At 45.7% G+C, this 25206-nt stretch overlaps 1 protein-coding gene across 6 annotated transcripts in view; it reads right to left on the reverse strand.

Moving 5' to 3' along the window:
* Positions 1-10767: 10767 nt before the first annotated feature.
* The window catches only part of PLA2G4E (phospholipase A2 group IVE), a 58969-nt gene continuing 44530 nt past the window's right edge, over positions 10768-25206 (reverse strand). For all 6 annotated transcript variants that reach the window (XM_038580147.1, XM_038580148.1, XM_038580149.1 and 3 more), the window contains 10 exons: positions 23923-24058; positions 22530-22666; positions 20026-20248; positions 17930-18044; positions 17276-17413; positions 16847-16954; positions 16094-16297; positions 14890-15056; positions 13363-13546; positions 10768-12889 (listed from right to left, as the gene is read on the reverse strand). In XM_038580147.1, the coding sequence (XP_038436075.1) occupies positions 12669-12889; positions 13363-13546; positions 14890-15056; positions 16094-16297; positions 16847-16954; positions 17276-17413; positions 17930-18044; positions 20026-20248; positions 22530-22666; positions 23923-24058 (1633 nt within the window). In that variant the 3' untranslated portion in view covers positions 10768-12668. The remainder of the gene's footprint in view (positions 12890-13362; positions 13547-14889; positions 15057-16093; positions 16298-16846; positions 16955-17275; positions 17414-17929; positions 18045-20025; positions 20249-22529; positions 22667-23922; positions 24059-25206) is intronic.

The following is a 25206-nucleotide window of genomic DNA, read 5'->3' on the forward strand; positions in this document are numbered from 1 at the left end:
CCCCCTTAGGTCGCCGGGGCTCCACCTCTGTCCAGGTGGCGTCCACTTCCGGGCAAATCTGAGCTGGCAAAGTGAGCCTCCGGAGGCTCCTGCTTAGTCTCCCAGGAAGTCTACTCCTCCCAGCCTTATGGGGCTGGGGACAAAAGTGCAGAAAGTTGACAGGCAGGTTCTTTCTACCTGCTGGCAGGCGGCTATTTACCTTCGTTTTATTAGTGAAGAGACCTTGACTCACCGACTGACAAGATTTGAATAAGGGGAAGGAGACTCCAATTTACTTGGGGAGGTGCTTCTACTTCACACTGCCTCCGCCAAATTCTGGATCGATGGAAGGCCTCTGGCCCGTATTTTTCTTTATTTGATTTAATGTAAAATTGAAGATTTAATCTCATCTTCATTATTACAACTTAATTACCACATATTGACACGCAAAGGAGTTATCATTACCTCCTAGCTCTCTCTTTTTCAGGTTAAAAGGACAGGTCTAAATGGAGACCGGGAGAAAATAATCAGCCACCACTTTTGGTTTTCTAGTTAATAGTTTGAGAATACGTCTCAGTTGTTTTAGACCGTTTCTCAGGTGTGATCCATGAAGTCACCTGGGTAAGAATAACCTGGGATGCTTGTTAAAATGCAGATTTCGGGGGATCCCTGGGTGGCGCAGCGGTTTGGCGCCTGCCTTTGGCCCAGGGCGCGATCCTGGAGATCCGGGATCGAATCCCACGTCGGGCTCCCGGTGCATGGAGCCTGCTTCTCCCTCTGCCTGTGTCTCTGCCTCTCTCTCTCTCACTGTGTGCCTATCATAAATAAATAAAATTAAAAAAAAAATAAAATAAAATAAAATGCAGATTTCGGGACACCTGGGTGGCTCAGAGGATGAGCCTCTGCCTTTGGCTCAGGGCCTGATCCCGGGGTCGGGGGATGGAGTCCCCCACATTAGGCTCCTCACAGGAAGCCTGCTTCTCCCTCTGCTGGGTCTCTGCCTCTCTCTGTGTCTCTCATGAATAAATAAATAAATAAATAAATAAATAAATAAATAAATAAATAAATAAATAAAATCTTAAAAAAATATTAAAATGCAGATTTCTGGTTGTCACCCCAAGCCCACTGAGTTAAAATATTGAGTAGCAATGGAGCTCAACAAGGACTCCCCAGTGATTCTGATGTACCCTAAATTTGGGGAACTATGATGCACAACAATACTTCTCTAACTTGATAGCCATGCAGATTTTGATTCAGGGATGTGGGTTGGAACCCTAGACTACATTTCTAACAAGTTCTCAGGTGTTTCCAATGCTGTTTGACTATGGACTATACTTTAAGTGTCAGGGCTGTGGTGAAGATAGAATAGGACTTGGCAGAGAAGATCTGGGTTTGAATCCTGACTGCATAAATTAATGGCTATGTAGCCTTAAATGCAATGAGCGTCCCCTTTGCCTCAGTTTCCTTGTTTGTAAAAATGGGAACTCCTTGGAAGTTGTTGTGTGGATCAAATATTTAGAGGAAGCTGTATGTAACTAGGGAAGTGAACAGAAACCCAAAGGAACATGAACTTAGATATCTGCCTCATGTCAGAATAAAACAAAGATTAAAATATAAAAATAAACATACCCCCCCAAAAAAATAAAAATAAAAATAAACATAGAGCTACTAGAAGAAGGTACAGGTGAAGATTTACAGAATTTTGAAAGGGAAAAGCTTTTCTGATCAAAACCAAAGACAGAAATTATGAAGGAAAAGGTTGACAGGTTTTTCAACAAAAGAGTAAAAGCTTTAGTGTATTTAAAAAAAATACAAATCCATGTAAACATGCTCTTTACCATATGATCCAGAAATGGTACCCCTTGGTATTTATTTAAATAAGCTGAAAACTTCTGTCTGCATAAAAATTGCACATGGGGATTTATAGCAGCTTTATTCATAATTGTCAAGACTTGGAAGCAACCCTGCGTCCTTCACTAGATACATTCTGCTGTGATACAACCAGATGATAGAATATTATTCAGTGCTAAAAGGAAAGGAACTATCAAGCCATCGAAAGACACAGAGAAACCTTAAATTCGTATTACTAAGTGAGAGAAGACAATCTGAAAAGGCTGCATACTGTATGATTGTAACTATATGACATTCTGGAAAAGGTAAAGCTAGAGGGAAAGTAAAAAGATCAGTGATTGCCATGGGTTATGAAAGAGGGAAGGATGAATAGGAGGAGCAAAAAGATTTATAGGGTAATGAAATAATTCTTTATGATAATGTAAAGGTAGACACATGTCATTCATTTGTCCAAACTCATTGAACATATAATATCAAGAGTGAACCACAATGTAAACTGTAGAATTTGGGTGATAACGTGTCAATGTAGACTAGGTTCATTGATCTTAATGAATCAATTACACTCTGGTGCAGAATATTGCTGGTACGGGATATTGATAGTGGGAGGCTATGTATTGGGAAGGTAGAGGGTACATGGAGACTCTATACTTTATGCTTCATTTTGTTGTGAATTTAAGACTGCTCTAAAACATTCTATTAAAAATAGTATATATAAAAAATAAATCTGTTAATGAAGGTAAAAGGCAAAAGACAAATTGAGGAAAATATTGACAGACATATACAATAGATATATTTAATTAAGGATATTAGACCTTTAAAAAGCCACTAAAATTATTAAAGAAATGATGCTTCATTAGAAAATAAGCAAAGAAAAAAAAAAAAAAAAAGAAAATAAGCAAAGGACATAAACAACTAACAAGACAAATACAGTTGGCCAATAAGCATTAAATGATGTCAACCTCCATTAATAATCGAAAAACATAAATTTAAAATGAATAGGTAACATTAAGAATGGCAGACTTTTATCTTTCTAAGATAATGCTAATGTTGACAAGAATGTAGAAAAAGTACCATCTCACACAATGCTAGATATGGTGTAAATTGCCACCTTAATGGAGTCCATAATTATCAAAAATCTTGAAATGCACATTCAAGATTTCTGCAACATCACATTTAATGGTGAAATTACTAAATGCTAAGATCAGGAACAAGGTAAAGATATCTATTCATCACTTCTGTTTAATGTCATACTAGAAGTTCTAACCAGTACAATAAGGCAAGAAAAAGAAAAAGTACCCAGATTCGATAGGAATAAATAAAACTGCCTTTATTTGCAGAAGATATGACCATCTATGTAGAAAACTCTATGGAGCCCACAAAAAAAAAAAGCTACTACGACTAATAAGTGAGTTTAGCAAGGGTGTTGGATACAATACACATATAGAAAAACCAGCTACATCTTTATATTCTAGAAATGAACAATTGGACAGTGAAATAAAAAATCAATGTCATTTGCAATAGCATAAAAATATGAAATACTTAAGGATAAATCAGATAAAACATGGATAAAAAATGTACAAGGTCTAAAGGCGTCTGGGTGGCTCAGTCAGTTAAGCGTCCGACTCTAGATTTCTGCTCAGGTCATGATCTTAGGGTTATGAGATTGAGCCCCCTGCTTAAGATTCTCTCTCTCCTTCTGCCTGTCCTCCTGCTCATGTGTGTGCTCTCTCTCATAAAAGGAAAATGTAGAGACGCCTGGGTGGCTCAGCAGTTGAGCATCTGCCTTTGGCTCAGGGTGTGATCCCAGAGTGCTGGGATCTAGTCCTGCATTGGGCTCCCTGCATGGAGCCTGCTTCTCCCTCTCCCTGTGTCTCTGCCTCTTTCTCTGTGTCTCTCATGAATAACTAAATAAAATCTTATATTAAATTAAATTAAGTTAAATTAAATTAAATTAAAAAGAAAATGTATAAAGTCTATACAATGAGAACCATTAAGCATTTCTGAGAGAAATAAAAAAGGTGTAAATAAATGGAGATATATACCATCTACAATGCTTATGTATCAGAAGACTCAATATTGTTAAATGTATTTTTTCCAAACTAATGTATAGTTTTAGTGCAATTCCAGCAGAATTGACAGGCTGATTCTAAAATTCACATGTAAATGCAAAAAATATAGCCAAAACGACTGAAAAAATGAACAAAGTTGGAGGACTTACACTGCCTAATTTCAAGACTTAGAAAGCTATGGAAATCAAGACAGTGAGGTATTGGTATAGAGATAGATTAATTGATATAAAGATAAACTAATATATCAATGAAATAAATAGAGTTCAGAAATAGACCCACATATAGTCAATATAGTTTTTGACGAAGTGTGAAGGCAATTCAATGGATGAAGAAAAATCTTGTCAATAATGCTAGACCAATTGGATATTTATATGCAAAAGTATGAACTGTGATCCATACCTTGTACTGTATGTAAAAATTACTCAAAATGACTATAGACATAAATGTAAAACTTAAAATTATAAAACTTCTAGAAGAAAACACAATGGAAAATCTTTGGACATTATGTAAGGAAAAGTTTCTTAGGTGATACCAAAAGCATGATCCATAAGAGAAAAAAAAAATTGGACTTCAGCAAGATTAAGAACTTCTGACCTTGGAAGGATACTGTTAAAGAAAAGATAAGGCACAGGCTAGGAGAATATATTTTCAAATTACCTATCTGATAAAGGACTTGTATCCAGAATATATAAAGACCTCTTAAGATTCAATAATAAGAAAACAACCCAATTGAAAACGTGGAAAAAAATATTTGAACAGATACTTCACCAAAGAAGATGTATGGGCAAATAAGCACATAAGGAGATGTTCAACATCAATAGTTATTAGGAAAATGCAAATTAAAACTACAACAAGATGCTACTACATACCTATTAGAATGCCTAAAATTAGAAGACTGACCATACCAATCGTTGGTGAGGATGTGGAACAACTGGAACTCTCATATATTGATAGTGGAATGTAAAATTAGACAACTCCTTCAGAAAACAATTGGGCAATTCATTTTTTTGGGGGGGGGCAATTCATTTTTTAAAAAAATATTTTATTTATTTATTTGAGATAGAATGAGAGTTAAAGAGAGAGAGAGAGCGAACACAAGTGGTGGGGAGAGGCAGAAGGAGAAGCAGGCTCTCCTCTGAGCAGGGAGCCCTGACGCGGGGCTCGATCCTAGCAGTTTAGCAATTTCTTAAAAAGTAAAGCATACACCTGCCATATGACCCAGTAGGGAAAGAGAATAGGGAAGAATTACAGAGGGCATGAGGAAAGTTTTGAGGGTGAAAGATTTGTTCGTTACCTTGTCTGTGTTGATGGTTGACAGTTGCCCAAACTTACCAAATTGTGCACTTTAAATATGTGTAGTTTATTGTGTGTCAATTAGTTGTTAGAAGTGCTCATACTTCTAGACTCAGGAATTTTGATCCTGAGGAAATAATCAATGTAAAGCTTTAACTAAAGAATGTTTATCAGTATAACACTTACAATAGAGAAAAGCTGTAATTAGAAGTTCCCCCATGGAGGATTAGTTAGATAGATAATGGCTTCCCATGCAGTCTCTGAAAATTGTAGTCATATAAAAAGAATGATAATGACCTGGGAAAATACTCAAGATATATTTTTAAGTGGAAAAAAGACAGATTACAGAAGAGAATACATGCAATTACTATGAAAAACAGTATGGCAATCCCTTGAAAAATTAAAAATAGAACTACCATATGATCCAGTAATCCTACTTTTGGGTATGTATCCAAAAAACTCGAAAGTAGGATCTCTAAGAGATATTTGCATATCCATGTTCATAGCAGCACTATTCACAACAGCCAAGAGATGGATGCTACCCAAGTTTCCATTGATGGATGAATGGATAAACAAAACGTGGTATATACGTACAACGAAATATTATTCAGACTTAAAAGGAAGGAAATCCTGTCACATGCCACAATCTACAAGAACCTTGAGAACATGATGCTAAGTGAAATAAACCAGTTACAAAAAGACAAGTAGCATCTGATTCCACTTACATGAAGTATCTTAAAGTAGTCAAATTCATAAAAACAGAAAGAATGAATGGTGGTTACCAGGGGCTGGAGACAAGAGGAAATGGGGAGTTGTTCAGTAGTATAGAGTTTCAGTTTTGCAAAATGAAAAAATTTAGGCAATCACAACAATGTGATCATAGTTAACACTCTTGGACTATATTTAAAAATGGTTTAGATGGTAAATTTTATGCTATGTATATTTTACCACAATTTTTAAAAAGTGGATGTATAGGGTTTTGTACTTTTGAAAAAAAGAATTAAAGTATCTAAGGAAATGAAAACATGGGAAAGATAAACCCCAAAATAGTAATGATCTCTGGGTTTTGGCATGATGAATGACCTTAGTTTCCTTCCTTATGCGCTTTAGCATTTTTCAGATTTTACACAATAATCGTGTTCTTGTTTTATAATCAGAAAAAAATTTGAAGGAAGAAAAAAATTGTCTTTAGTCTTCAAATCCAGTGAAATGCCTGAAAGAGCCGGGCCCAGAGGACACATCATAATGTCTTACTTTTCTTCCTTCTCTGTCTTCATACAATTGCAGTCGCCGATTCCCTGTTCTTGATCTGTCCTTAGTGGAGCAGGGGAGTGACTGGTGCTCCTGAGGATAGTCATCTTGCATCCATTTGCAAGATGTGATCCTCTTTTGGTTTTCTTTCTTCAGCCTCAACAATCCCAATTGCAGTCACCTCTTCATCTGAATCCAATTGGTGATTTTTTTTTTTTCAAGTTAAATCCTATTTCAGGCAGTTTTACAGAGAGTGCCATTAGTTACTTGGATTTTTGTTAGATTAAATAATTCCTGAAATAAGTATTTTGATAATAAGACTCAACAACCATCTTCGCTATATAGAAATTTTATTTTATTTATTTATTTTTAAGATTTTATTTATTTATTCATGACAGACCCACAGAGAGAGAGGCAGAGACACAGGCAGAGGGAGAAGCAGGCTCCATGCAGGGAGCCTGATGTGGGACTCGATCCCGGGTCTCCAGGATTACACCTGGGGCTGAAAGTGGCACTAAACTGCTGGGCCACCGGGGCTGCCCTCTATAAGACCTTCTAATGAGAGAGAGAGAGAGAGAGAGACAGAGAGAGAGAGAGAGAGAGAGAGAGAGACTCTTATGCAGGCTCCATGCCCAGCATGGAGTCCAACATGGGTCTTCATCTCACAACCCTGAGATCACCACTGGAGCTGAAGTCAAGAGTTGGATACTTAAATGACTGAGCCACCCAGGTACCTCTCATAAGGTTTGCAGTAAATTGTGTTCAGTGGTTGATTCTAAATGCATACCAAGTCCACTGTCTTACTCTCATATTTTATTTTATTTTTTAAAGATTTTTATTTATTTATTTACCAGAGAGAGAGTGTATAAGCAGGGGGAACAGCAGAGGGAGAGGGAGAGGGAGAACAGACTCCCCGCTGAGCAGAGAGCCTGATATGGGGCTCGATTCAAGGACCCTGGGGATCATGCCTTGAGCTGAAGGCAGCTGCTTAACTGACTGGGTCACTCAGGTACCCCTATTCTGATATTTTTAAATCCCAGAGTGGTTAAAGGCCTGAGAGACACATACTAAAGAGATTAGAGAGGTACTTTGTTCTGGCAAGGGCCCCTTCCTTTTCAGACACACCTCTCCTTTCTCTGTGGCCATGTACCCAGGTCACTGCTGCCACTTGGAGATGTAGCTTATGGCACATGCAGGTGAATATGTCTAGTAAGTACTTGCAGTAAAACTGCCAGCTGCCTATAAGTTGTTCTTTTTTCAGCAACAGAACTCTCATTTTTAGCCAGGCGCATTGCCACCCAAGTAAAAACAAAATTTTCCAGTGTCTGTGCAATTAAGTGTGATCATAAGGCCAAGTTCTGGTTGCTGATATGTGAAGGATGTGTGAGGTTTACAGGAAGTGTCCTTTAGAAAGAAAAGAGTTCCATCTCGCTTTCCCCTTCTTGTCTCTTGTAGTCTGGCATGTTGATATGATGGCTGGAGCATCCAGGGTCGTCTCGGACCACGAGGCCAAGGACTACATAAGGGATGTATGTATGGCCTCCCACGAGGCCAAGGATTTACAAGGGATGGTAAATCAGAGCTGGAAGGAAAGAATCCCTGATGTATCAGGGAAGTGCCATGCCAGCCTTGGACAGCCTCCCTGTGGGCTCTTTTTCATGAATGTTTTGAAGCTCCTATTTGTTAGGTCTCTGCTATCAGAGATGAAAAGGAATTCCTAACTTACAATGAATTTGTTACCAGAAATGGAATCTGCAGTAACAGAAACCAAAAATGTGACATTCATGTAGTGTAAGAGAGGGAAGGTCAACATTAAAGATTCAATTACTGGGATGCCTGGGTGGCTCAGCAATTGAACCTCTGCCTTCGGCTTAGTGCATTGTGATCACAGGTCTGGGGATCGAGTCCCACATCGGGCACCCTGTCAGGAGTCTGCTTCTCCCTCTGTCTATGTTTGCCTCTCTCTCTGTGTGTCTCTCGTGAATAAATAAATAACATTAAAAAAAAAAGGATTCAATTACAGCAGGCTGGAATTTGAAATATAGCCACACATATTTTTTGACATGCCTCCGATTGAGATGGGATGTTTGTCCCCTCCACTTAAATCTAGGTTGGCTTGTGAGTGCTTCTGCCAAGAGTACTGTGGAAGTGATGTCTGTGATTTCTGACACTAGATCATAATATACCATGCACCTGCCACTATATAACATTTACTCTTGGAGCCCTGAGCTGCCATTTAAGAAGGTTGGTTATCTTGAAACCACCATGCTGGGGAGGCCACATGAAGGTGCTCTGACAGTCAATCAAACTGAGCCTGTCCTTTATCCCTCCTGGCCTTTCTCACCCAGGCACCAGACATGTGAATGAAAGAGCCATCTCAGAGGTAGATCCTTTGGCTCCGGCTATTCTAGACCCCCGGCATCTGAGTCCTCCCCAGGCAGTTCAAGTCATTTCTGCAGAGGCCCCACACATGAATAAGAATTGTCCTTGCTGTGTTCTTTCTAAATTCCTGACCCATAGAATCTGTGGGTGTAATCAGATGGTGGTTATTTTATGCCATTATATTTGGGGTTTGTTTGCTCATAGACAATTGGGACAATTCTCATTATCTGGTTAAGGTAAAAGTTTAGTTTTCTGTTACAGAAAATAAATCCAGAGTTAGGCAGAACAGGGCTAGTCTGGTGTGTTCATTGTCAGGAGGAATTCAGATCCCTTTATCCTTCCTGCTGCCTGGAATGTGGACATGATGGGTGGAACTCCAGCAGCCATATTGGTCCAGAAGGCAAACTTGATGATGGCAGAAGCAAGAGCTGAAAGGAGGCTGGGTATCTAATAGAGAAATACATTTCTTCTAACTTCTTCAAGATACTCTAACTTTTTGATCTTTTTGATGTTGTTAGGAAGGAATGCTAAGTGGTATAGAATTTGAATACATGAATTGAGAACTTAGGACACTGGCTTGTCTAGAGATAAAGGTTAGAGAATTTTCAAGATAGGAGAGGTAGCTGAAGTCCTGTGTGTAGATGAGATTGGAGAGTATGGAGTGAAAAGAGAGGAGAGCTAAGGAGAGAACCTCAGGGAATACAAGCAGCTAATGGAAAGCAGAGTGAGACCACAGGAAGGACTGGAAGGTGGGAAAACATCCAGGATGGATGGCGTCCAGCAAACTCAGCCCCTTCCCTCTAGGGGGAGATTAGTTGGCAGCCCCTAATGCGTTCCCCATGTGTACACAGCTAGTATGGAACTTTCCCTTTGTTTTTGCAAGGCTCTGTTTTTCTGAAGTCCTTCTACGTGGGACCAGAAGGAAGCTCCTTGAAGTATGGGGTCAATTGTTAATCATTTTTGTTGTCCCAGTGCCTACAACAGTGATTGGCATGTAGTGAGAAGGCAAGAAATATTTGCAGGTGGAGTTGAATTGAACTGCTGTTGGCAAGGAAGTCGTGGGAAGGGAGGGTTTCAGGAAGGAGGAGTGGTCCACAGTGCCAAATATCGAGAACAATCAAATAAGATAAAGCCTGTAAAGAACTGGTGCCATTTGGCTCAGTGTATCTGGCAATTAGGACATTGGTAACCTTGGGGAGAAGTGTTTTTGTGGGGATGTAGGGACAGAAAACATCTACTGGGGGAGAGGGTGACTGAGCCATGTGGCAGGGTGGCATGTTGGCTGCTCTCTTGGGAAGGAAAGGGCAAATGAGCAAAGAGACACTGGAGGGTGAGAGGAATTTAATTTTTCCTATTTTATTATATTAGAGACAGAGAGCAGGGAAGCTGACAAGGGAGCCTCCCTGACCTCCCCAGGACTGTGCCCTTGCCCTCTCAGAGTTGATAACACTCTGTCCTTATCCCTTGTGTGCCCCCTGCTCCTTTCCTGCTCTGTGACATTGCCACCATTGTTTTAGAAGCTAAGTCGCTATTTAATTTCTCAAATTCATATACAAATCTTTTCATGTCCCCCCACCTCGCCCCACTCCATCCCAATTCAAATCTAAGTTCCTGAAAAGCAGAGAATGTTTGGCGACTGCCGAGCTCCATAGGTGCTCAGCTGGTGCTGGCTGCCCATCCTTCCTCTCACTCAGTGCTTCCTGAAAACCATCTGAGCTTCAAACAGCATCAGGCAGCAAGAGCTGGTGCTCTACTGGTGGCTGACACGGCTTCATAAAAACAGAGGAGCGCCCCACCACAAGACAGCAGAGGAGGAAGGGGATGGATGGAAATAGCCTTTGCATACTGCCGGCAGTGGTGTGCAAGAAGCCCAGGCAGGATGAGGGCAGGAGTTGGGCTGGTTTTGCAGCATTGGATAATGAATAAAGATGAGTCAACAGCATTTACCGCACATGGCCATTTTATTCTGTGTTCAAATAATACAATGATTTTATGAGCCTCATTGTACACACTTGGATGAATCCAAGGCAGGACTGTCTTCACTGTTGCAGCAAACAAGTCTTACAGCGTGGCTCACTCTAATTTAAGGAGAGCCTGTTTTGCACATGGAAAGAAAAGATGTTGAAGTGGAAGCTGTTGGCTGCTCAAATGGAGGGGGTGAGTGGCGTCCCAGGTCAGCATTATCTGAGGGTGGGGACCAGTTTTACAGGTCCAGGAGCCCTGTTTACCAGTGGCTTAGGGGAGTTGATTGAGTCCTGCTTTCCAAGCTTATAGGAGAGTATGCCATAAATCCATACCTCTTAAATTTAATATGTGTAGCCATCTTGAGGATGGGATAGGAGGTATAGCACAAAGGAGGTAGGAATCTCCCTAAAATGCAGATTCTGACTCAGCAGACCTCAGGTGGGGCCAGAGGTTCTGCATTACTAACCAGTACACCTCCACATATTTTGTGTAGTAAGGATGGATTTTGGAAGCCAACTTTTCTGAACTTTCATTACCCGTCACCACTCATTTCCTAACAACCAAAGGGCTGCTTAGGGAGGCAAGAAAGACGGCCAAGTCTTCCAGATTTGCTGGGCTTCATGAGGACCCCATGCCTTTCTGGTCACACTTTCTATCAGCCTGGGCATCTCAGTGGCTCAGGTTATATATTTCTTTAGTCAAGTTCCTAGCCTGATGGGAGACCTGGATACTTTGACGGGGCTTCTCTGTGTCCCCAGTGATTTATCTGTAAGCCTTCTGCAAGGATGGGCTTCCTCCAAAGGCTAACCTACTCCTTTAAGGGTTGATTCTTTCTATTTTTTTCTCTTGGGGCAACTCTCCAAGAGGTGGGATGTACTGGCCACAGTGCTTACATGATAAATAAGGGAATCCCATTTAGAAGTAAATAATCGCATCTAGAAACCCTCAGGGCAGGGCAGAGAAACCATCTAGAAGGTGAGAAGAGAACTGAGGAGAGCCCCTGGAGCAGGTTGGTCAGTGAGCACTGGCCTGATGCCTGACTCCATTTACCTGCTCAGATGTCCCTGAGCTACATCCCAGATCCTTGTTCAGTGAACCTGAGCTGCAGATTTGGGCTTTGCCTGGTATTTCATTGGATCTGGGTACTCAGATGAGGCTGCCTGATGGAGATCCCAGGGAATCACCATTCCTGGGGCTCTGAGTGGCTAGGGAGGGCCTGCTGAAACCCATCAGTCACTTGTTTGGCTTTGTTGTTGAAGAGACTAGCGCTCGGTCTAATGCTCTGCCTGGACCTTCTAGCCTCATACTATCTATCAATACCCTGATTCATAAAAATGAAAACCACAAAATATAATAGCCTATACAAATCACAAGAACATAATTGCCTTAAATTTAACAAAGGCATTTTTTCCCCCAGAGAACCCAGAGTCCTCCTCAGGTCCTCTTGTTTATTCCTGGAGGCCCCCTGTTCCAGGAGGCAGAGAGGAGTAGAGTCGAGAGGGCTTTGAGATCCAGCTCATAGGCTGAGGTTTCTGGGGAACCAGTCTCTTCGTTGAGCCACGTTTTTATTCTCCACACTTTGGGCATGCATGGGACCCTGTGGCTACTGGACTCCCTTCCCTTTAGGGAAAGGTTTTAAAAAAATACCTGTGGCTATATAATTCTGACACATGCTTGTGTTATGTTCCTTTTTCTCTATCTCCCTCAACTTTTTAAAATTTTGATTTTTTTTTTTTTTTTTTTTTTTTGATAGAAAGCCCAGGTCAGCCTGCCTACATCCCTTGCCAGAGAGCAGAGATGGCTGTGCAGGCCGGTCAGCCCTAATGGGCTCTGCGCCCCCAACCTTAGAAGCAGATATGGGATTAGTGAGGCTGGGACTTAGGATGGACACTGGCTCTTTGGGCGTTTCTTCCTCTCCACCGCCAGCCTCAAGGCCTGAAGGAGCTTGTCCTTGTTATTCAGGATGTTGTACTCAGAGAGCTTCACCAGCTTGTCAAAGGCAGCCTCTGTGTATGTCAACTCCTTGGTAGCATATGGAGTTTGAGGGCCATAAATGTCCACGTGACCCTGTTCCAGCTCCTCAGGGCTTCGCTCCACACCTGGAGGCAGCAGAAGGACTTGCTATACATGGAAGGTTGTAATGACTTGTGTCTGTATCTCTCCCTGTGGCCTGTCCCAGCACACATGGACACACACACCTGCATGAAAACACACATACACATGCACATGCACACACACACACACACACGCATGCACATGCACACCTCCAAGTTCCTCAGGGCAGGGATGCAGCTTGCCCATCGTGGGGCCTCCCTAGCATGACACAGCACCAGGCCCATGGTGGGATGTTAGTAAATGGTGGGTGACTGAAACAGTAGAGGGGGACATTACTGGCTAATGCAAGCTGGAGGGCTTTGCTTTCTTCCCAAAACCCAGGTTGGTTCAAACTAGAGCTAAGCCTGGCTTCCCTGTTAGTAAAGTCAGAAGACTGCACAAATCTAACGATAGGAGCTGTCAGCCCCAGGCCAGGAGTGGGGGTAGGCGGTGGGAACAGAGCTCAGAGGCGGCCTACCTGGGGCCTTGTACTTCTGGAAGGTGTCATTGATGAGTGGGAAGAAAATCACAATGGGGGCATCTGGTTCCTGGGAGTTCTCCATCAAGTAGCACTCCTTGAGGTTGTCTTCCTCCTCCTGCAGCTCGTATTTGGGGAAGGGGATGTTCTGCATGGTGCAGTACTCACATGTTTGCTTCATGGGCTGGAATATCACAGGACGTGTTTGAGTATTGGGGGTGGTGGTGGTGGTAAGAAACCCGGACTCTTAGAAGCAGCTTCCTGATTTCCCCAGCCAAGTCTCAGGTCTGCAACTACTTTGCCTGTTGGTGCTAATTTTAGAACAAAGGGCCTGAGGCAATAGGTTGGTGTGTGTCCACTGCAAGCTCCTGAAGGTAGACAGAAGCCCTTTCAATGACACTTCACCCAAACACAGACCTGATAGACGTGAGTGGCAGCCTGAGGGTGACTGGAGCTATGCTGCGTAGAGCCATGTCTGGCCAGGCTCCCATGGGAGGTGCATGGCCTTTGGAACTCCCAGAGGGCCACAAGGCTGGAAAGGACTCTGAAAGGGCATCTTTATAAATGTGACATTAACAGAAAGAGCTGTGGACTGAGAGTGTCAGAATCCCCTTAGTTCTGGCCTCTGTTGCAAGCTCACTAGTGATCTTGAACAAGCCACTTCCCATCTCTGTGCCTCAGTTTCCTAACCTGTGACACGGGAATAATAGCAGTTGGGCCATCTACCTCCAAGAGTGGTGTAAAGATCAAGTGAGAGCATGTGTAGGAAAGCACATTGTCACTCATTTATGAACTTGAGTCATTATCACTGGTGTCATGCTTCTCCTTGGTCTCTACTCCCCTTTCCTGGGCTTCAGGACGGGACTGTATTAAAGGAAACCAAAAAAGAATTTCCTTCCCTTAAAAGACCAAAACTTTTCAAAGGTAAATAGAGAAAAATAAAAAATAAAAACCTCTGGTCCTGGTTTTTAATGTAATCACACAGAGGGTCATATTTCCTGGGCAAAGGGGTAATGTGATTATTTTGAAAATAGGACATTATAAGATCTCAAAGTGGTATAAAACTTTAGAATTGACTGGACTCTATTAAGGTTATTTTTTAAAACTCTTTCTTTCTTCTTTCTTTTTCTTTCTTTCTTTTCTTTCTTTCTTTCTTTCTTTCTTTCTTTCTTTCTTTCTTTCTTTCTTTCTTTCTTTCTTTCTTCTTTCTTTCTCTTTCTTCTGATGAATTGCCAAATACAGCAAATGCTCAGATAATAAAATTGCCCAGAAATAAAACTAGAATTTGCTCCATGAGACTACTTAAAGCCCACACTGCATGTGAGGGCCAGATGGCTGCCCCCTGAGATTTGAATGGCTAACCTCACATCAAGTAAAGCAGCTTGAGTTTCTCTGATGCTAAGTCTTGGGGCCTGCGGGGAATGCATGTTCTCCCATTTCCCAGTTTTGTGGGGCTCGGTCAGTGGCCTGTCTCAGAAGAGGCACTGTGCTCCTGCTCAGGCAGGAGACCTTCTTTGTTACACTTGCCTTTGTCTGGGACCCAGCACAGTAATTGAGGTGAATGATGAGGTCAACTTTTCTCTCTGGCCTGAGGAGGGGCGGGTAGCTGGAGTTGACGAAGAATGCAGTGTCCAACAGGCACAAGTGGTTCACGGACTCTGTCAGCTGGTTCGGGAAACCATCTAGCACTGTGTCTGAAAGCCAAGATTTCCAGTTACTATCATGCCCTGGTGACCTGATCTCAGCGGATGGTCACAGGCAGCTGGTGTGGACACAATGCTCTGCCTGGAGCTCCTTTACCTGGGCCTGGGCCTCTATCCCTCCCCCTTCTAGCCAGGATGCCCAGTGAGTCCCAGTGCCCCTTGGGGTGTGCTGATGAAGAACAGCATTATCTTGGGGTTGTAGCAAGTCTTTAATGGAACACACATAGAAAACCCACTCTGACTCAGCCACAGAGCTTGTGGGGTCAAAGGGGTGTAAGAGGGGATCCCCAGGTGGCTCAGCGGTTTAGCGCCTGCCTTCAGCCGAGGGCGTGATCCTGGAGACCCGGGATCGACTCCCGCATCAGGCTCTCAGCGTGGAGCCTGCTTCTCTGTCTGCTTCTTTCTCTCTCTCTCTCTCTCTGTGTGTCTCTCATGAATAAATAAATAAAATCTTTTTTTTTTTTTTAAAAAAAAGGGTTGTAAGAATATCATAAATTAGTACAAACCCTAAGCCCAGAGCCCTGCCCTTTTATCCCCAGACAGTGAGCATGAGGATCATTAGGCCAGGCCAAAGCAGCCATTTACAGGCTGTGGTCAAGGGAAATACCAAAGATGGCAACAAGTCAACCTTCAAGCCTCAGCAGGATGGGGAGGAGGTGCTGAGTTTAAGACCTGGCTTTGCCACTTACTATTTGGGAGTTCTTGAGCTGGGTCATCCCTGCTCAATTCTAGGGAGCACCATTCACATTAAAAGGTGCCCCCAGAGTACAATTAAAGAAAGTCAGCACCCACATTTCCCCACCAGGGTCCCAACTTTTACCTGCTGGGATTGTTGTACAAATTCAATTAATTAAATATTAACACTGTTCCATCTGCCATTCAGAACCTCACCAAACATGGAATACACCATGGGATACACTCTGACCCATGAACATGGTCAGAGGAATTTTGTCATCCTTTCTCCACGGCAGCCTCAACATGCACTTCCCCCTTTATCGGAACAGAGGCAGGCAGCCAGGTAGGGTTACCTCTCCATATGGAGAACTGGCTGTTCTGGAGATAGTCCGTGTGCAGCTGCAGTCCCAACAAGAAGTTGTGGAACTGAGACACAAAGGCCCGATGGGTGAGGATGCTGCGGAAAGTATTGGACAGCCATGACCCTGGGATCACCACCGCAGTGTCCAAGACGTTGGCATCACATTTGGGAATTTCAGGCAGGAGTGGCTCATCTTCTGTGGGGGAGAGGGAGGATGGAAGGCAAGTCTTAAGAGCTGGGGTCCCCAGATTGCCCAGGTGAAGCACTGCATTGTTACCTGGCACCCAAGGGCCAGCCACTGTGAGTGCCACTCATACCTTCCTTGCCTAGGTTTTAAGATCCTGGCACTGGAGTCAGGAGGATTCAGGTGAGAGAACAGGGACAGGGTGGTGGAGAAGAGGGGTGATGACAGGTAAGGGGAGTCCCAGAGAGGATAGGGAATCTGGACTGGGAATCAGCCACCTGTAACTGTGCTCCTAGATCCCCACCCCCTTAGCTCTCCTCGGCACTGTGCCCTCTGCCAGCCCTCCCCAACCCCTAGTCAGCCGGAGCTGGCCCCTGAAGCTTGTGACTGACCTCCAGTCACCCTCCTCTCCAGGCAAGGGTTATCTAACCCTAGCTACTGTGTCATCTCTGAACCACAGAGATGACATTGAAACATGTGGCAGGTGGACTGGTCCTGTGTTTGTGATCCGCCCCTCCCCGCATTGCCCAACCAAGAGGGGAAGCCAGTGGGGTCACCCACCGATGTCGTGCACTCTCTCCCTCGTCCACCTGTGGAAAAACTCCTCCGAGCTTTGGGACAGATTCCAGGCATCAAGCAGGTTTAGGGAGAAGATGCTGCTCCACAAGCCTAGGGAGCAGGGCCAGCCGTGAGCAGCTCTGCCCCAGAGCCCCCAGACCCCAAAGATCGACTGCTTCTACCTTAGTCTTGATGTTCCCTCCAAGTTGGGCTGCTCAGGGGGTGAGACAGACTTTGGTTTCCCTCCCCACTGTGCAGCTGGACACCCATGACTGATGAGGGCATGCTGGCAAATGCAGGAGGGTCACCTGCTCAAGGGGTAACCCAAACCAGCACCAGCACCCAGGACAGGATTATGGGGGAATAGAGCACGCCTCCCTGTTACTCCTCTACTTGAAAGGATTCCCACAGGCTTCCCGGGCCAGGAGTCACCTAGCATGTAGCACATCCGCGACTCTGGGATCCTCTTCATCAGCCGCCCCATGAAGAACTTGGAGCCGAAGAGCTCTGTGGGGATGAAGGCCCCATACTTCTGCAGGCCCACCTCGTAGGGAGAGAACTCGCACCACTCTGCACATGAAGCAGCACGGCAGGGTGTCAGGCTCAGGCCTGGACAGCCCAGCCCTCCCTCCTCAGGGTTCCTACAGGTCCTGGGCCTTGGGGGTGCCTGGCACAGGAAGGCCACAGTTCCCCCACAGGACACATGGGGGCGCCCACAACTGGCTTCTGCTGCCAGACAAAACACTGCTTTGCAACCCTCATGGCTCATTTGCTCCACAAACTGGATAAACAGAGACCACACTTGACTTTAAAGCAGGATAGGTATCCAGAGTCCCTCATTCTGGGCACCTTAGGAAATATCTAGAACCCCTTCCCTTCTTAACTTGATTACCCCTGTCCCATCAAATCTCTGCTCCTAGAAAAGCCATGAAACCCCACCAGCCTAGTCCACCCACAAAGAAGAGGTAGCAAAGTCAAGGTGAAGGTTGGCAAAAGTGTGTGGTCGGTTGTGTGTGTGCTGGGGTACTGGGTACCTTTGCCTGCTGAGAAGGGACACCCTTATAAGTTTCTAGCCACCAGTGTTACCTCTGAAATCCTGGTTGCTTACATCATCCTTGACATTGATGGTGAGGTAGATGGGCAGGGGGTTCTGGCCTTGGCTCAAAGCAGCACGCTGATCTGATAGTTTGGATTCATTTCTCTGTGGGGAAATGAAATGGTGAAGGAGAAGCAGCAGCCTAGAGGGAGAGCAGAATTAGGGGACAGTCTGGACCTCCAGCAGGCCATTTCCTACATCCTGAGCTCACCAGGTCACTATGTAGGTCCCAGGCAATACCAGTCAAACCTGCTCTTAAAATGTACCTGTAGAATGTTCACTCATCCCTGGGCTCTTCACCATCCCAGACATATGGATGAGAGTGGGACCGAATCTGCAGTTTAGGGCTATCCCTCAGAGTCCCAGGATCTCCCCATGTCTCAAGGACCATAGAATGAAAAGGTCGGGGTGGAAAAGGCCACCACTGTCCCTCTTTATCCCCATCATCTTCCACCCCGCATACACTAGAGCAGGTCCATTTTTCTTATCTGCTTTGCACATTGGGCTCCATCATAAAATTTACTTGGGAGGGGGAGAAAAAGCTGCGTTTTAAAAAATTCAAACGAAATGTTTGGAAATGGTGTACCTGATGGCAGCCAAAGTCCCTCCCCATATCAAACCCCAGGCAACACTCAGATTTCTGTTATCAAAAGCCTTGGTGCTTTCTTCCTCATCACACGGGGCACTAAATATTATCAGAAATATCAACTACCACTTACTGCTGTAATTTAAGGAATAGCACAGAGCAAGACCAGAACTGAAACCCCAACCTGCCTGAATCCAAAAGCCAACACCTTCAGTCTCTGCCTGCCCTGCTTCATCATAAGGACAGATTAGATGGTGGGTTATGAAGAAGGGGAGAGTGGGTGGGATCCATCGAAAGCTGTGAGTACCTCAGTTCTGAATCTCTATTGCCTAGCAGTTTCTGACATGTGGGAGGCACTTAATTTTTTTTTTTGAAAGAAAAAAAATAAAGGAATGAATGCACTTTGAAGATGAGGTTCAGGTCATCTTTCATTTTCAGGATGACTTCATCTAGGGACCTCCTAGAAAATAATTTGCTACCGTCCGTCTCCTGGCAAGTTCTGTTTTGAGTTCAGGACTCCTCAGATACTTTTGGGAGTGGGGCAGAGATCCAGAGATAGGTCTGGACAGAAACTAGGTGGGAAGCTCTGCTTTGAGGCCAAGCAACAGCTAAAGTCGGTCCTCCCTGGGGCCTGTGCAGCTAGAAGGGTCTGGGTGTCTGCTGAGCTCACCCTGATGTCCAGGACCATGGCGTCCCCTGCAGATGCCACTGCTGCCCACATCCCAGATGATGCTCACAGCAGCTGAGAGCACCAGCACAGACTGCTTTTCTTCTTGGGCACGTAGTATGCAGATTGTTGGATCTCAGAGCAGAAAGGAACCTCCTTGGGCCCATCCTCTGTGAGGTGGCCATGAGAAGGAGCCCTACAGACCTTCGACTGCAAGGAGTATGATCGACTCAAGGGCATTAGCTGCTGTGCTCTGAAATCCATGGCTGAATTTGCACTGGGGTCACACTTCCCATTGGGCAGCTCCCAGCACATGACTGAGCAGCAGGGATCCTGAGGCAGGCCCATTCATGCCCACGGAGGTCACCAAACTCCTGACAGACAATTTGTTTAGAGGATTCTCCAAGGGCCTTGTTGAACCTTCTAGACCAGCAGTCTAGGATGCTTCTCACAGCCCTTCTTCCCTCTCTCCTCCACTTGAGGTCAGACTTGTATCACAGTCGAATGCCTTGCCAGCCTCCTCCAGCTCCCTCCCCGTGTTCTCTCCTGGTGTCTTGGCCAAGAAGGACACGCTGCCACTCTGCAGGACAGCATCTAAGCCATCCCCACCACAGGGGTCTCAGTCACTAAAGGGATGTGGGGAGACAGTTCCACCATCTTCCTCCATCATGCACTTGGGCACTTCATGCCTCCTACAGTCCACAAGTAAATTTGCAGATCTAAGCTAACTTCCTTTTGAGAAGTAAGTCTAAACCATCACCCCCTCCCCAATGAAGAAAGAGAGCTGGACATCCATGGGGCACACTGGACCTCAGAAGATGCTGAGCACTTACCTCATCCCCCAGACAGGCCTCAATCAGCAGGCCCCAGAAATCTGTAAAGGTGACCTTGTAGCCTTCCTGACTGCGCTGCCGAAGCTCCTCCTGGAATTTGGAGAGCTGGTCTGGGAACAGGGCAGGCATCTTGTCCTTGACCACATGCCTCCGTGCCTCAAGTACGGCAGGCTCCAGATTTTTGGAGGACCAGTCGGGGTCACGGTACAAGGTAGCCATGGTCCTGGAGAGAGACACGCGTGGGGATAGAACTGAGCCAGCCCTGGTCCACGGGAATCTGGCTATAGAGAGGTGGACAGATCGTGGGAGACCCTAACCCACCAGGAGAAGAGCCTGGAGGGAAAGAGGGGGCATTATTATTCAGAGTCACAGTGGCCACCATTTCTTGACTGCCCACCACGTGCCAGGTATAGCATGTTGCTTAAGAGTGAGGATTCTGGGGGTGCCTGGGGGGCTCAGTCAGTTAAGTGTCTGCCTTAGGCTCAGGTCATGATCCCGGGATCCTGGGATGGAGCCATATCAGGCTCCCTGCTCAGTGGGGAATCTGCTTTCCCTCTCCCTCTGCCCCTTGTCCCCCCCACACCCCCGCCCCAGCTCATGCTCTCTCTCTCTCTCTTTCTCTCAAATAAATAAAATCTAAAAAAAAAAAAAAAAAAACCAAGAGTGAGGATTCTGGACCCAGATCTTCTTGGGTTCAAAACCAGACTCTGCCACTCACTAGCTGTGTAATCTTGGGCAAGTTATCTAACCGCTCTTCATATCAGTTTTCCCATCTGTAGAATGGGGAAAATGATAATTATACCTACTTCAAAGAGTTATTGAGAAGATTACATGAGTTAATGCAATTTAAAGTGGTTAGAACAGTAGCCAGCGCAAAGTAATTGCTGGGTCGTGGCATGGCAAGGCCAACATTTGATCCCAGGCTTGGCTGATTCCAAATCCTGGACTCTTTCCACTCTGCCACAATTCCCACAAAAATGATGCTGGGTAAAGATTAATTTCCCCCTTTTCTTCTTAGCTTATATGTGGGCAGTGGGAAGGAGTAGAACAAAGACAGAGATCCCTCTAGCCCTGGATCACTGCCTCTTCTTGGCCTGGACCCAGCTTTTCTGTCTCTGTCGGAACAGCACCCGGGAACCCCGTACTCCACAGCCTGCGATGTCCCTGCTGTCTGAACAGTGGCCTCTTCCTTCACAGGCTTTGTTTCTGGTCTGGGAAGGTGGGGGTTGGTCAAGAGATTTCATCAACAAAAAGCACCCTGCTCTCCGTAAGATTCACTCTTACTTTTGTATGTTGAAAGAGCTTTCAAAACCATTATAAATGATTGATTTTAAAAGAATACTTCCAGTGCTTTCCCAGGCCAGGAGATCCCCCACCCCCCCCCACCCCCGCCCCAGGGCCCCTCAGCTCCTCCCAGTCTCCTGCTGGGCCCAGCACTGCCAGGATGCAGGCGCCCCTCTGCCCTGATGGAAGCAAGTTTTATCTCCTTAGTGTACCATCCATGGGCAATGCCAATAAATGTCAGCTATCCTTCTGTCTCATCTGGGCTGAAGCCTTGGAGTTCCTGATGCACCAGCAGCCCTTAGCCTTCATGTCCACTGCTCAAATATAAGTTACCTAGAGCTCCTCCAGGATGAGGGGCCCAGCTTGGGACCTCCAAGGCTCAGAGGCCCACCAGAGCCCCTGACAGAAGAAGATGCAGCCCTGGTGGTCAAGAGGCCCCTGCCAACCTGGACCAGGCTGTGTTATGACCTCAGTGGGCCCCTTCCACCATAAAAATACTAAAAAGTATGTTTTATGGTTATTGTATAAAAACAAATATAATCATGCTATTTATTAAAACATTTCCTTCAACCTAGATGTTCTTTTTTTTTTTTTCCCCTACTCTTAAGAGAAAGTAAAACATTTTTTGTGGGCCTCTACAAGCATTGTGGGCCTTAGGCACAGTGGTTCCCATGGAGACATTGGCCTCACACTGGCATCACCTTGGGGGGGGGGGCTCACTTTCCTTGCTCCCCAGCAGGGAGTGATGAGGTGGGAGCCTGAGGAAGCCTCCTTGGCAGAGGGAGGGGCCAGGATGGGGGTGGGCTGGAGTGTGGGCAGCCAGAGCAGCTGGGCCAGCTTACCCACCCTAGGAGAGCTGGTGTCGTCAGAGCGGAGGGAGGCATCTTCTGGGCAGGATGGGTCAGTGGCAGGAGTGGTTCACTCAGTGCTAGCCACTGTGTTCCTGGGTCCGGGCCACAGCCCCAGGGTACCCAGTACTGGGAGAGCCTCTCACAATGACCCCATGGGGCAGTGCCATTGTTAACTACTTACAGATTCTGAAACTAAAGACTCAGAGAAGTGAAGCTGCTGCCCAAGGTCACACGGCTGTAAGTGGTAGAGCTGCCCAGGTTTTGCGAGACACTCTAACTTAGGACAGAGAGAGCTTCACCAGAGACCCCAGGCTGGCCTGTTTACTGCTTACTCTGGGCTCCACCAGGCAGCAGCACCCAGCTCCTTACCAGGTGGCCCCTGACAGGCCTGTGATGTAGCTGGCACAGTTCAGGATGTTCAGCTTCTGCAGCGCCAACAGGTGGCCATACATGGCGGTCATGGATCTTGTTCCACCCCCAGTGGCCATGATGGCTATCAGTGGTACCTGGGAGCATACAGAGCTGTTGGAGTGGTGCTGGGTAGGAGAAGACATGGACTGGCATATAGATGCTAAGAAAGAACGGTGGAGGAGGGACCTGATCATAGACAGTGAGGCGTCGAATGACCTGAAAACTGCCTTTCCCAGAGTGATGGGCCATCGAGTAGGTCTACAATTAGATCTTAGCTCCAAACCCAACACTTGGGGAGGGTAAATGGCTCTGAAGCTTTACATGGCTTGGTCAATCAGAACACCATAGCTGGAAGAGTTCTTAGCACTGTTAGCCTAGCCCACAGTTAACAGATGATGACACTGAGGTCCAGAGGGTTGACAGACTCCCTCGAGAACCCAGCTAGTGTGTGATTCCCTAATGGTTCCTTCTGTACAAGGATATGATATTAGGGCACCAGGCCCAGACCTGGCATATGATAAGTGCTCAATATATACCATATGAACAATAGCAGAAATCACTGAATTCTTGATGTGGGAAGGAGTAGAGATGTCACCTCTAGATTTACATAGGTTTGAGATGTCCTTGGTGTTTTCCCCTCAAGACAGGAGAGTGGGGAGGGGGACCTTTGCCAAGATGTACTCTTTATTTGAGCAGGGACAGTAAGATCCTTCTGTCGGCTAAAGTCTCATCATAGTCCTCCTCAGGCATGAGGTCTCCAACCTCTCACCCAAGGTCAGCCTCAGGAGGCAGGCATTGGACTAGTGATCTGCTGCCTGGGGGGTGTGGGCCTCAGTCGGTACCAGGGAGGTGACAAAGGGCTCTAACAAAGGCACTCTTTCTGCCCTATGGGAAGAAGCTGGCCCTACAAGGGGAAGCTGCTTCTCTATAGTTTCCAACTGATGTTTTTTCTGGGGGGTTGTGTATGTGTGCATATTTGGGGGAAGAAATAATTGAAGAAGAGCCCACAGCCTTTTGGGTAGAGGCGGTAGAGCTTTAGATATTTTCCTGGCTGGGAGAGCAGGCCCTTTTGTCCCTGTGTAAGTAAGACGTCTCAGGATCCCTTAGTGCATGGGGAGGAGCAGCTGCGGCTCCTTGCTTTCACTCCCTGCCTTGCCCTTCCCTACCCTTGCAAACCCACGATTGAATCACATCCAGCACGGCCCTCAGCTGGGCACCCAGGAAAGGTAGTGGCGAGGTCACCCAGGGGCAAAGTAGGACTTGGAGGTGGCTGGCAGGATGTAGTGTCTGAAGGACAAGCTCGGCTCAGAGGGGGACTTACTCCCAGGCTGGAAGTCCTTTGCTTACCCACCTCATCCACATGCAGGTCCTCCTCCAGCTGCAGCACCTGTTTCAGTGCCTGAGCCGCCACCACCTTCCGCTTCTGCAGGAACTCCAGCTCTGCTGCACACAGGCTGAAGCCCAGCCGCACATCCAGCGTCTGAGGGCTAAGCAGACAGAGGAGCCTGATAAGTAGGCCTGTAGGCTTCACCACCATGAAGATAAGGTTTTAGGGACAGTTGGTCATCAGCTTGAAGCCTGGTTTTGCCATATACCATTTCTATGACTTTGGGCCTCAGCTTTCTCATCTGTAAAATGGGGCTAATTGTGCTTAACTCTCAGCGCTGTCTTCAGCACTTCATGAGATTGACAAACGGAAAGCCCCTAAAGCCTTAACTGACATACTCTCAGCAGAGCCTCAACAAAATCAGGGACTAATCGAATCCTCTGCATCCTCAGCTTATCTGGAAAGTCCAGAAAGGCTTCCCCCAGGTATCTTCCATAACCCGAGGCTAGACAGCAGTGACAAGGAGCCCTGGGATCCTTTGGGTCAATCTCCCTGGACCAGGCTTTACAATAAGGGCTCTTCTGTGGAGTTCACATTCTCTAGCCAGTTCTTGGTCCTGGAGTAAATACTCCTCTGTGTGTTTGTGCAATTGACAAAAACCTTTCATATTCCTGATGTCATCACCCTCTCATCTCCATAGATCTGCAAGGCAGGTGGGCAGGAGCTGCCATAGTGTGTCCAACACGTGTCTTCTTTTTATCACATCCTTGCCCTGGACAAGTCCAGGCTCCTGGCCTGGCAGCCAAGACCCTACATGATATGTCCAGCCTCATCTTTCACTACTTCTCGGAAGGGCATGTTAGCTCTCAGAGCCCAGAAGCAGTCTCAGTTCCAAGCCTTTGCACAGCCCTTGCCTTCACCAGAAGCTTCCTCCCTCTGCCTACGTACATCCCTAGTGTCCTCCCAGGCTCAGTTCCCCAGGGACTCCAGGTGAATGGACTTTGACAAATTTCTGACCTGAGTCTTACTTAGTGGCCCGAACCCCCAACCAGATAACATGTCCTTGAAACCAGAGCCTAGCAGCCTTGCCATCATGTTCCCTCCAGGTTGAACATGGGCCTACAGACACAACTATGAAGAAATAACTCTTTCCTTGGCCTCAACAAAAAATAAATAATAAAACAACAGTAATAACACTGGTTGATATTTGCTGAGTGTCCCTCTTGCAGATCACTGAGGACTTCCCATGTGTTCTCTCACTGGATCCTCAGGGCAACATGTACTCTTGGTTTTGCTCCAATTTACAGA

This window comes from Canis lupus, chromosome 30 (genome assembly GCF_011100685.1).
Source record: "Canis lupus familiaris isolate Mischka breed German Shepherd chromosome 30, alternate assembly UU_Cfam_GSD_1.0, whole genome shotgun sequence".
NCBI classification, from domain to species: Eukaryota; Metazoa; Chordata; class Mammalia; order Carnivora; family Canidae; genus Canis; species Canis lupus.